This window comes from Pygoscelis adeliae, unplaced genomic scaffold (genome assembly GCF_000699105.1).
Source record: "Pygoscelis adeliae isolate BGI_AS28 unplaced genomic scaffold, ASM69910v1 Scaffold27, whole genome shotgun sequence".
Classification (NCBI taxonomy): Eukaryota; Metazoa; Chordata; class Aves; order Sphenisciformes; family Spheniscidae; genus Pygoscelis; species Pygoscelis adeliae.
Window position 1 is genome coordinate 6,347,340 of NW_008825410.1, and position 13,366 is coordinate 6,360,705.

General features: G+C 37.4%; 1 protein-coding gene across 1 annotated transcript in view; it reads left to right on the forward strand.

Annotated features, from left to right (window-relative positions):
- Positions 1-898: 898 nt before the first annotated feature.
- SLC39A12 (solute carrier family 39 (zinc transporter), member 12) overlaps positions 899-13,366 on the forward strand; it is a 35,616-nt gene continuing 23,148 nt past the window's right edge. Inside the window, exons 1-5 of the mRNA XM_009330553.1 lie at positions 899-1,029; positions 2,145-2,497; positions 6,399-6,680; positions 9,176-9,383; positions 12,385-12,587. Of these exons, the coding sequence (XP_009328828.1) occupies positions 2,228-2,497; positions 6,399-6,680; positions 9,176-9,383; positions 12,385-12,587 (963 nt within the window). The 5' untranslated portion in view covers positions 899-1,029; positions 2,145-2,227. The remainder of the gene's footprint in view (positions 1,030-2,144; positions 2,498-6,398; positions 6,681-9,175; positions 9,384-12,384; positions 12,588-13,366) is intronic.

A 13,366-nucleotide genomic window follows, 5' to 3' on the forward strand; every position in this document is an offset into this window, starting at 1 on the left:
AGTCAGTTTACATTTTTTTTATATTCAGTATCAGTTGCCAGTTCTCAGCCTTACTAAAGCAAGGCTGTTCCCTTTGAGCTCACCACCTTGTAGGAAACATTACCGGCATTTTAGAACCCAGGATTTTGTCAATCTAGCTTTAAAGAGAATTATGACATTTCTATTACTACAGGCTTACTGCTTCACAGGATTTGTTGAGCCAACTGAGATGCTAATTCCTCATTACCACGCTGAAGGTTTGGGAGGTGAGAGAATGATATGACTGGTGCACCTGTCGCTGTGGAAATCTGTCAGTCATGACTCTTTTCACTAACTTCCAGTGCAATAATATTGTAATGGCATGGTGACGTAAATGTTGACTTTGTGACAACATCCCTCTGGAGAATCTGAGTGGAAGAAATTTTTTTCACCGCAGTCTGCGCTATCCCAGCTTTTTTAATTGATGCAAATGTGGCACAGAGTAAGTGGGGATGAAAGAGCCTGTTCTCTATGGACAGTGTTTCCCAAAGAAAAATACCATTTTTCTATGGAGGTGCTTGAAAAGATTTTTATTTCTATTCTGTTCTCATATTTGCAAAAAGAAGTAATGTTTCAATGAAAAAAAGAAATTCAGGTTTGCTGTAAAATTGCTCAGAAAATGTAGTAATATAGAGAACAGTTAGAGTGCTTGCATGTATTGTCCATTGTAACGAAATACATTCTTTAGTAGATTTTATACATCTTGCACTGCTAAAGTGGAGACTGTTTACATAAAACTACTAAAATATGTGAAATACATTCAATAACGTGATGCTTAGAACTTGCCAAGAAGAACGTGTACTAATTCCTATCCACCTCCATTGTTACCTTAAGAGCAGCTCTCTCCATAGCAACTGAAAACTTTGCAAGGCAGCAATAAACTAATCCTCTCCAGCTTCCAGAGCACCATCAAGGAATTTTAAAAACATTGGACTTCCAGCAGCTAAATACTTCTGAGGATTCAGAAGGCCACAAAGCTAGATACACAAACATTCTTTTTCCCTTCGGAAGGTAAGAAAATAATGTTTAGAAATAAGTGCATCCTTGTAACAATGATACATATTCCTAACTGCTAACAGTAAAATATATCTAAACACCAAAAGATTTCCTAACATCTAAAAACATATTAACCTTTATCTGAGTGAATGCCAATTTGAATTCAGCAGTTCTTTTTTCATTTTTAGTACTTTGTTAGCAGACTTTCCTTTAAAATAAGACACACACATATCATATTGCAGTTAAAAGAAGCTGAACTTACGTATGGCTGTTTAACACGTGCATTATGATCTGAAAATGTATGTTACTGCCAGCATCTGCCCATCAATAAAATGAAAAACTCTTTGTGGAAAACAGAAGTGAAACTCTTTTGTGTTTCTTGTGCTTTGATATTGAGATATTGTTAAAGCAGAGGCGATGGTATATTAGGAAGGATAGTGACAAGGCAGATTTACAGTACAAAATGTCTTTTGCATCTAGAGTTAACAAGTTAAACTTGTTGCTTCTGGTGTTTGTCTTGTTTATTCACTGAGTTCTAGGAATGAAATTATGACCTTAGTTTTGTAACTCTTTCGAATGATCCTAAAGTATCACTAATGTTTAAGTACATCCTGTTCATTCTTGTTTTGTGTTGTATAGCTGGAGTTTGGTAATGTTGGCAAAGTGTTTTGAAAATAAAACCTGCTCTATATCATTGCCGTGTAACATAATTACTGCACATTCATATCAGAATTAGACTAGTAATCTTTATTTACAACTATTTTTGCTACTAAAAACCTGTTTCATAATGGAATGAAAGTGAAAGCTATGGTATTTTCCTGTTCTTACTGAAGAGGATTATTAGTGAATGCAATAACATAACACTGAAATGAAAACCATACACTTTATTTTTATGAGGAGGGAAGGGCACTTTGAGTCAACCTCTTGTTGGTAATTCTACAGAAGTTTTAAGGCCATGGTTGTCTTAAGTTTCCTGCTGTTCTGGGCTGTAAAGCCCTTACAGGCTCCCTGTTGTTCAAAAACAGCTTGTCACTGCAAATCAGCTTAGCCGACCAATTAATAAATCCTTTCAAACATATTGCATTCACACTAATTAAAGGGTTGGGGTTTTTTTCCCCTTTACCATTCAGATTCCTCAGGTTTCGAGTTCAGGCTGTGAAGTGCAAACAACAATCCAACATTCAGTGCAGATCACGCACTGCAGGAAGAGGAGATGTGTTTTCTGACCAAGCATCCAGCTCTTGGGGTGGTATGTTCTGCTTTCATATTCAGCGTGCTCATTGCTGAAGGACAGCCTGGGGAAGAGCATGGGCAGGATGGAAGCTATGCTCCCAGCCGAGGCTATCTGATGGAAGTTTTACGCGTTCTTGCAGCTGACAACACTGAGCTCCACGTGAACCACTCACGAGAACTGGTCAAAATGTTACTGGAGAGAGCTGAGTGCCCACAGCGGATTTATGGCATGCAAGAGGATTGTAATCTGGTTAGTGCTTCAATTAATGAGGGATATCTTTACAGGATCGTCAGTGAGTTATAAAATTATTTATTAGAGAGATAGTCTCCTGAATACAAAACCTAAACATGTAAAGGGCTTGTTGTTGCAGCAAAAAATTGTCCCTGCTTTAATCGTTTCATTCTGAATTATTAATATTTATTGTTTGAGCTCATGAAGAGATATTCCAAACATGAAAGGCATTCCTTAAAAACTCCATGCTTCAGTCGCATACACTAATTTTCCTTTAAAAGCCGTCAAGTATTTATTTTCCAACAAAGGTTTTTCTACTTTACCCTGATCTAACTATAAAAGCATGAGCTTGAATTTGGGACACGGGATTTCCACTGTGGAAAGACAGGTAAAAATTGGGGACCAGTTCTGCCATTTTTTTTTTGTTCTGGATTTTAGTTCATAAAAATAAAACCCAGACAGGATTGTCTCAGATTTATGTGCCACTTCACTGAAATATTCAAGATTTAGGGGAGGGTTTTGGTAAGCAGTTCAGGTCAAGGAAAATCAAAGGCAGAACAATGAATCTACAAATCCAAATTGAAACTGGAAATAGTCCAGGGTACAGCTTCACAGAAGGTTTGGTTGTCTAGTTGAGTGGAGAATATTTTCAGAAATTATTCCCAATTTGACAAAGGAACGAGTGTAGTAAGATCGTAGGTTCTGGTAGGATGGAGACAGTGGTAAGCGAGCAACTTAGCTGAAAGGGACTACAAAGGGCTTGGGTCAGTCTTGGTTTTGATTAACGTTACTCTAGCTCTGGCATTGTTCGGTGACCTCCATACAACAGAGTGTCACTTTATATCAGAATTACAAAGATGATCGTAAAGGTGAATGCTTTCAGAATATACTATTCTTGGCAATCTGCCAAGCCAATGAAATGGAGATCTTTCTCTCCCATGCAGTAGACAACTACTCACTTAATTGGCCCATTCTGCAAATGCTCCCATTTTTCATATGAGCCACAATGTGAAATTTCATACATAAATAATGTAGGTGCCTGTTATTCCCTAAATAGGTAATTTTTATGAAGAAGATTGTGCAGTTTTTCTCTTTGCACATATGGGCAATGGATATGTACCAGATATGGACCCAGATCAAAAGCTCAGAATGTATTAAACAGTAATGGGTATAGAGCCCTCCTAAACTTCACAAAACAGGGGTCTAGGCCTTCTTGTTCTCCCTCTTTGTTTTGCTTCTCTGGATTGCCATATTTTTTCTTGTATTTGTGATGTATTTGTGGAGAGCATGCCCACTGTGTCCTTGGGTGGAAGAAATCTAAGTGAAACTTAGCTAGGGCTTACTTTGGTCAGGACTTCCACTCTGTTTAGGCTTCATCTTGGAAATTTTCTGTGGGAAGAATTTGAGGACTTTCACCATTTCCAGTAATTCTCAGTGTTGGTTGTGTCACACTTTGTGTAACACTGCACACATCCTGTACTGCCAGTGGCACGTGAACACAGTTCCCTATAGAAAATCCATGAGAGAGAGATCATCACCTGCAGCCCACATGGCACTGTGCTGAAATCTTCCAAGATGATTTAACAAGATTTGGTAAACCAAGGTAGCAAAAACTGTGCAAGAAGCACTATCCTTCAAGATCATCAAAATTTGAAACAGAATGCCCCACCTTAGCTTGGCATTTTCTTTCCCATACTTGTTGGGAATAACTAATTGATTTCAGACTCAACTTTCCCTTCTAAATCCAGGATTCCAGTCATACCACATGACTTTGTTTTCAGATTTTTTTTTTATTTTTAATGATGTCTCCAGTGGATATTTAAAAGCAGTGAAGTTTAACACTTTTTTAGACCCTTTTTTGGTTTGTTGTTACGTATTGGCCCCAAGACTCTTTGGGCAGGGGCTGGCAGCTATTGAATGGCATCTGACACTTCTTTATCTTCTAAGCATGCAAAAGTCATATATTTCTTGCAGTGGTAAGAGAATTTTTTTAATTTCTTGTCTCTTAAACAAAAGAAACTCAGAGTTCAGTGCCCAGGTTCAAACTTGGCCTCTTTTTTATAGCAAATAAGCATTTCTAAAGGAAGGCCATACAGATGGTTATGCCTGTAAAATATTAGTAACAGCAAAAAACCCAGTGATGAACCAGTTTATATCCTCTTGGTATCTCCTCAAAGGTCACTGTCTAGGCGCCACCCATATACTATGGAGTAGCTGCATCTTTTACAATGCACCTGCATCCTTCCACTTAGCAATTTCCTTTTCAGTCATCTTCCTTGCAAGAGCAAACAACAGCCTCACTGATTACAATTTATCCTCACTGGGTTTTGAAATGTTATAGAAGTCTTTGAAAATCTTCCACTACATGCAGTATGTTTATTGTATTACTATTGAGTGTTTGAAAAGGCTGGTTGACTAACTTGCGGTCTTTTGGGACAGAAAACAGAATATCTATATTCCTCCTAGCCCAAATACTAATGCTCAGAGACATGCATTAGAAAAAGTTAGAATTATAGATCTTGATAGACAATGTAAGCAGAGCATAGTGGATCATACTGTCATCTAGTTTATTTATGAGTATAAATATTTATTTTGGCAATTACCATCCACAGTTCTCTTTATTTTAGATTGAGTATTTGTGAGAATTTTCATTAGAATTATTTCTATTAAAAAGTAGCAGCTCTCTCAATTTCTTGAAGGAATACTGGCTTCTGAACACAACAATGTGTGTTTGATTCTAACTCAGCTTCTGTGTAGGAAAAGGAACTAACATACAAGGTGATCCACACCAACCAACACATCATGCTTGTAGCCACAAACAATTTAGTCTGACAAACTAGGTTCTGTCTGGATTCATGAAGTTATTAGAGTGCAGTTTTGATCCTCCCATGGTACCTTCATGTGTTGCAGTTTCTTCTCTGAAATGTACAGTCTGGCTGCTCCACCATAATAGTTGAGATTAGCTGACACACCTATAACATGCTTGGAAAGGAGCCAGTTGGAAAAAACCAGCTACACAATGAATGACAATAGTTACAGGATCTCTTCAAGAAAGATTCTTTATTCTGGAATTCAGTATCTTATTTCCCATTCCCTGACATAGAGCTCTATTAGTCTTCTGGTCTAATTTTAAAGACTAACTTCTGCTTGATCTGGCAAAAGTTTCTGGAAAGTGTCTTTGTATCAAGAAAAATGGAGGGGTTTATATATATGTATGCATGTATGTATGTATTAAAAAATCTGTTATCAGATAGAAAGCCTGCACAGGGTGAGTATATAATTTCAGTCCCTCTTGAAATGCATGTGGAGAACTAAATGGTCTTGAGACCTTATGCTGGCTCTCTGCACTGAATTGTTCCAGTTAACAGAATTCATTGAGAAAAAATAAAAATAGCTGTATGGTTGCAGGGCCAGTTAAGTCTCTTAACAGTGCATTGAATATGATATAACTTCTGTTTACATACCCTGAATTAACTACAGTCCAGATACGGTCTTTGTCTTACAATACAAACACATATAGAATGCACAGGTGAAAATATGAATAGCCCTAGCCCTTATCTAATATATTTATAACCAGAAATATAATCTGTTGATTGAAGAATTGACTTTCAATTCTCTACAATGATTGATCAGAGTTAGTCCTGTTCTATAGTATATCTTAAGTCCCTTGGATACTTGATGTTTCTTAAAACCAGAAGGGGCTCTGGAAAAAACCACGGTGTGATCTTGCAGCCATAGAACTGCAATGAATTACCTGCACCCTCCTCCTGCCATTCTGTCAGCCTGCATCTGTGTAGGCTTAGGTTCGATCCCTTAAATATGAGTTGAATTCTCCTGTTCTCCTCTCTAATTGTATTTGCAGATGACTGGCAATGTGTTACTTGAGTTGAATTTCCATTTATTTTTATTTTTTTCACAGTGCCTTGAACCAGATGCTTTGTTACTAGTAGCTGGTGGAGATTTAGAAGACCATCTCAGTGAAGAAGTATTTGAGAGAATTTCTCTTATTCTTCTCTACTACATTCTTCATCACAGAGATGTGTGTTCTTCAGAACTCAGCTTGAATAATAAGGATTATAAATTTTACCTACAGAGTATGCTTAGTTTAAGACATGATGAAGACTGTTATTATTTTTCACGGAATGAAACTGAAGATATTTTGGCTGCAGTAAGGCAACATTTTAAAACTGCTGAAACCCAGGTAAAGAAAACATAAGTAAAAATAAATTCATATTTTTTACTGATATAATGCCTTTAAAGCTAGTTCAGACATTGTGTCAGTATCATGGTCCTCCAGAAAACTGGTAAATAACAGTGTGAGAGCACAGGCTGAACATTGGTCTTTTGTTGTACATGCTGTTTAATACTAGTGTTCTCCTTGACTTGTTTTTGGCATGTGCTACCTAGCACTTCCATAGAGTCCACTGAGACATGGTTGGGGAGATATTGCACATTAGGGACCATTTCCAATAGGTAATTTAGATGCAGTTGCCCTGCTTAGGGCAGATGGAAAAGAGCATAGCTGTGTAGATGTAAAATCTTGCACTTGGCTTCAAGGACAGAAAATACTTTCTCATCTCTTGTATTTATTAGTATAGATATACTAGCAGTGATTGTATTTCAATGGTATAAAGCAGAACAGCTCCAAAACTGATCTGGCTGTATAGCAGAAATGATGAATCATTTTGCTGTGATGAGATCCTTGCCAGGCCCTGCACTCCCATGTCCATCCAAAGCAGGGTGGAATAAGGAATCTGTCCAAAGATATGATGGTTTCCTTCAGTCGGGACACATACATTTGTGACTAATTATCTACCAGCACAAATATGCCTTGTAGAAAGAGTGATACAGATAAGCTTAAATTTAAAGTTAAAAAAAAAAAAAAGCATGTTAAGTATATTCAGCTAAAAACATGCTTTTCAAGTCAGAAAACATGCAGCAAGTTTTCTCACCACTGTTTATTATTCCTTATATCAAGTAAGGTCTATAAAATAATAGAATAATATGCTAGAGTTCACAATCTAAAGAAAAACTGCTTTCCTTGTAATGGGCAATAAAATAAGTTTTTGCCAGATTAGATAACTCCTAAAGTACAGGTTGACCTGCTGTGAGAAGCCCCTAGATCTGTTCATAATATACAGTTAAATTTGCTTTATTGCAAAGCTTGAATTTGCCCTTTTCTTTTTCATTTCATTAGATTTTAATTTACACCATACTGTAGTAGAGTTTTGTATGCAAACAGAAGATGGCTAGGAGTCCTTGCTGTGCAGCAGAATGCTGAGGGCCTCCAGTTCCTCTTTCTGTGTTCTTTGTGTAATCGTTTCCCATCATAAATTATTCATTGACCAGCACTTTTGGTTCTGAGTCTTGGTGAACGTGCCGATTTCCAAGAACTCCAATGGTATCTGGGCAACTGTAAAGAGGCATCGGTGGGTATTTGGCATGTCAAGATAGAATAACAATCCATAAAGTGCTTTACTGTCTGGTCTGTTTGTTTATGCTGGCAGCATAATCAGTCATCAAGCCTGTTCAGTAACTGAGACTTCACCACTCACTGACACAAGGGAAAACAGGGTTTTTTTATGAAAAGTACTCAAAACATTATAGACTATCTAATGCTTAGAATCACAACACTTGTGTAATGGAAAAGGGTCAATGATGCAGGGTAGTAATAGAAGAATAGCATTTTTAGTGGCTTTTTATATGTTTAAATATCCTCTTCTCAGTCACAGTATCTAATATATTATTTTAAATGAGAGATGAAATTTTGGGGTGTGGAAATATAAATGTGTAATGGATGGACGGGCAAAGAAATGCCAGCCTCCTCTCTGCAGTGTTTAAGGCATATACATAGAGTGATGAGTATGTGTAAAATAAAATATTACTGTACTGGCTCATCTAGTTGACTTTTCAATTTAGTTAATATGGGCTAGAGACAAATGAACTTAAATAATTTTCGCCAATTTTTTTTGTTTCTCTCAAACCCCAACTGTTTGCAGTGAAAATAACCAAGAAAGGCAGAAATGGAAGAAAACAGGGATAAGTTTCCAGGTAACCGAGAGAGCTGTACCCTGCTCCCTCACTTCAGACCTGCACACATCCACACACATGGGTGTACACGACTATCTACTGCTCCTGCTTTGTCACCCAGCAAGGAAGTCACCCTTTATCTGCAGAATTATATCTTTCCATATTGTCCCCAGATAACTGCCCCATAACAAATTATTGATTAAGCATAATAGATAGGGAACTAAAAACATTGAGAGAACTCTTTCTGAAGTTTGAGATAAAGAGTTAAAGTCTGTATTATTTGAGTCAATTTCTTGTGCCTTAACAAAAATTCCTCCCTTTTCTGCCACTTTATGGAAGTAGATGTAGGTGCAATTGAGGAGGAGACAGGAATAATAGAAACAGCATGAAAATAACACTAAGCAAAAATAACCTGAATGAAGGACTATACTTCTTCCCCATCAGACACTGAATAAAATGTCACGCTTTTTTATTCTATAGCTGTTCTCCTGAAAATGTCCTCTCTCTCACATTTGCTGTCCTGCTGTCAATTATAGCTTTAATCTTAGTATTTTTTCTACCCTGGGTGTCTGTGACAGTGTTCTCTCCAGTTTCTCCTCCTGTCACTCTGATTATTTAAATGGAGGTGACCAGGGCTGTCTTCATGCTGTTTTCTCCTGATTTCAGTGTGTTGATGTGAGTACTCTGCAGAAAAATGCTGAAATAATGGACAGAGATGGTGCTGATGAAAACACTCTTCCACGCCTGGCTGCTTTAATCATTACTCTAGCTCTCCAAGGAGTCTGTATGGGGAAAGCAAGTTTGCCCTCCCCAGAATTCTTTATAAAATATATTTTCAGTTCTCTAAACACTACCACTGAGCTCCAAGTGACAGGTAAGCTATTTAACCGTCTCCAGTTGCCTTTTGCAACACACATTTGATGTAAACTATCTTTAAATGCCTAAAGGACTTTTTACATTTCATTTTAGATTTAAATGCCATTTAATTTTAGAGCTGTTAAGTAGTCTCTTCTAAATTTAAAAACAAGGTTGAAAAATAAACTTATTTTGATAATTCTCTGAGAGGTATAAAAGAAATTGTTACTGTGATTATTAGATCTGTACCGTCACATTAATTTATGACTTAATTGCTCAGCACAGTCTGAACTACCCAAAAGAGCTCTGAGAGTGGCAATCTAGCTGTGAGGGCAGAGTTCACTGGGGCCTTGTTTACATTGCTTCTTTATGCAGATCTTGATACATTGCAAGACTCATTTAGGGGTAGATGGGTGTCATGGTTTAACCTCAGTCGGCCACTAAGCACCACGCAGCCGCTCGCTCACTCCCCTCCACCCGGTGGGATGGGGGAGAGAATTGGAAGAGCACAAGTGAGAAAAACTCGTGGGTTGAGATAAAAACAGTTTAATAATTGAAATAAAATTATGATAATAATAATCTAGTAATAATAATACACAAAGCAAGTGATGCACAGTACAATTGCTCACCACCCGCTGACCGATGCCCAGCCAGACCCCGAGCAGCGGCCCCCCCGGCCAGCTTCCCCCAGTTTATGTACTGAGCATGACGTCACATGGTATGGAATGTCCCTTTGGCCAGTTTGGCTGTGCCCCCTCCCAGCTTCTTGTGCACCTCCAGCCTTCTCAGTCGGTAGAGCATGGAAAACTAGAAAGTCCTTGGCTAGTGTAAGCACTACCTAGCAACAACTAAAACATCGGTGCGTTATCAACTTTGTTCTCATCCTAAATCCAAAACACAGCATTGTACCAGCTACTAGGAAGGAAATTAACTCTATCCCAGCCAAAACCAGGACAATGGGATAATTCATGTACGGTAGCCAGATTAGACACCTTAGTCACTCACACCTCAGTGAAGATGTACCTCCAGAAAAGATGAAATAGACACAGACCACTCTGTTTTGACCAAATGCTCTCTGATACCTGCCTACTGTACCTGAAAACATCTTTATGGTTTATACTTCCCTACCCACCTTCTGATCTTAGTACCCAGTCAGTGAGTCTGGAATATGCAAAGTTCATTTTGTTCAGGAGCTCTGTTGCTAGATGTATCAGAAATGCTACTTGACCATAAATAAATAGAAGTATAGGAGAGTTCAAAGTGGTCCAAAAATGAAAAAAAAAAAATAGAAAACATAAGTGTTGAGCTCTCAGCAGCTGCTATTAAGTTCTGTAAAAGATTCTGCATGCTTAGCCATTTAAGAAGCTAAACCATCAACTCAGGGGCCTACTATGGATTTAGAAGGTTATTATAAGACATCTACTTTTCCTTGTTTGTGGTAACTGCTAATAGCAACACTTGACAAGCTTTTCAAAGCACTTTTTAAAAGTTACATTAAGTATGGGTTAAAACAGCTTAAAAAGTTGAATTAAGCATAAGTAAAAACATTTTTACCACTCTTAGGTTACACAGAGGTACACTGAATCACAGAAGTAAATAATAAAAAAAAAGAACAAAATCCTCAGCCCTAAACTTGGACTCCTAGATTGTACTTGCATAAACAGGTTTTGCAGCAAAACCCTTCCTTTGAAATTGCCAAGCCAAATCTTCTAGAATAATTGTCTCACAAGAATGGATGGAGCCATCTGGGCACAGTGCTACTAAATAGCTATATGTGGCGAAATCCAGGCCCCAGTGAAGACAATAGCAAGACTTTATGCTTGGTGGACTTAGGGTGTCGTTAAGAGAAACAAAAAAATATTCTTAACCAGGTTGTTACAGTTTAAGTATATTTTAAGCCCAAGCTAATTAAATTGTCCCTTTAAATTTATTTAAATTCTTAATAGTAACTGCAGGAAAGAGCAAGGAACTGGCAGCATGGAAAAAAAGAAAATCAGAGTTGACTACATTTAGAAAAAAAATCTAGCTTCAGCTCCGTTCAGATCTGTTTGCTCAAGACAAAGAAAGCAGATAAACATCTTATCACAAGCCGTTTTGTAAGATTTACCGTTAAGATTATACCATTTGCTTTTTCTGAATAACAACATTAAAAAATAAAGGATTATCATGTGGAAACATTCTTAATCTCATTGATCTAAATTCTTTTGAAATTAATTTGTGGACTGCCTTTGTTTCCGATGGACAAACTCAGGTTTACGGATACTATCACTATGGCTTCATCTTGAAAATGCAGGGGTGAAGGAAGGTGATAAGTAAGATAGGATAGAGCATGCCCCCTCATATAACCAAGCATTTCATCAGCAGGCACACCCATTGCACTCAGGCTATGTCATGGGATACATCCCTGCATTGTCTCAGGTTTGGATTAGGGATCCTGGCTCCCTCCTTCCTACTTCAGCGCTGTAAACAGGCATGCTTCCAGATTAACCAGAGAGAGACAATCCGCTGCCCCGTGTTCCACTTCTGAAGTGCGAAGGGCAGCAGAGCATCCTGAAGACTCCTTTCAGGACACCCTATAAAGGATCTGTCTTCCTGGTCTTTCTGGACTATCCAAACACCTGGCTATGGTGTCTTAGCATGGTGTTCCATTTACATGGGGAAATTTGAAGAACGGTGAAGCTATTTAGCAGTAAATTGTAGATAACTTTGGCAGAGATTGATGATTAAATGGAAGATGAATTGCCTTTCAGTCACATCTGTTTTCCTCTGAGATAGTCATAGGCAAAACATCTGAGTGTGGTGCTGTAAAGAAGGAAAGGCTGAGTATATAGGTGTCTTGAACTTCTAGAGGTGTTAAACAGAAACTACCTACAGTACCAAACTGAGGAGAGAAAAAAGAATTAAAATTAGGAGTTGAATTAATGTTAAAACTAACAAAATTTTAACAATTACTTTTGGTTTTATCTTTTTAAATGTGTATTTTCCCATGGTAACATATCTGCTTTCTAATGAATTACTAGAACTAGAACAACTACTAAATGTGCTTACAGCCAAAAAGACCTGCACTGTAAATGGACAATTCCACAGTCACAAAAGAAGACGTTATAGTATGGCAATCAGAGATATTGGAACCAGAAATATTCCAGTCAAAGGAAACCATACAAAAGGAGACTATCTGAAAGGTTATTTTGAAGATCGTGAAGAGAACACAGATTGGGACCAGGTTAATTTATTTTTATGTTATTATATTATTGGTCACAGAATTTCAGTGATAAAAGTCCAAATTGGTTTGCAAACACTACATTATTTCTGAGGTAAAATTTATTAGTTTCAAAAAGTCATGTAGATACTGATAAAATACATTTTTATATAGTTATATTTGTTTAAATATTAATTTGGGGAAGAACTTTATGGATGTTGAATGTGTGATTAAAGTAGCTGGGAGAGGCTAACAGAATAGTTAGTGTTAGGTGGAATCAGGTGTTTCTTCAAGACACAGAGGACTGTAGTACCATGGCTTCAACGTTTTCACATATTTATTAGAGATTTCTTGTGCTTTTATGTCACAGAGCTTCTAGGGCCCCTTAAGTGAACTTGTAGAAAGAAGGGTTGTTCTGTACTAAGGAAAAAAAGTAAATTAAGTTTCTGTGTAAGTTGTTTTTAAAAGGCTTCTGTAAACTGAAGATTGGGTATTTCCAAATGCTTTTAATAGCCATCTGTGGACTCCAGAAGCCTCCTTTAGAAAGTATAGAGTCTGTAAGACAGAACTTTAGCTAATACCCAGTATCCTCTTTGAGGGCTTTGAAGGACAGTGGCTCATTGCAGGTGATTTTATCCTTATCCTAAATATTTGAAAATACATAAATTTTGTTTATAACAGTGATTAAGATGGTAACTGACTTCCATCCTTTAGACTGGAAGACATTCCTTAGACAAAAAAGGGGACTTCGAAGTATATACTTTGTATATATTTTGACGTATACATTTCAAATATATACTTCA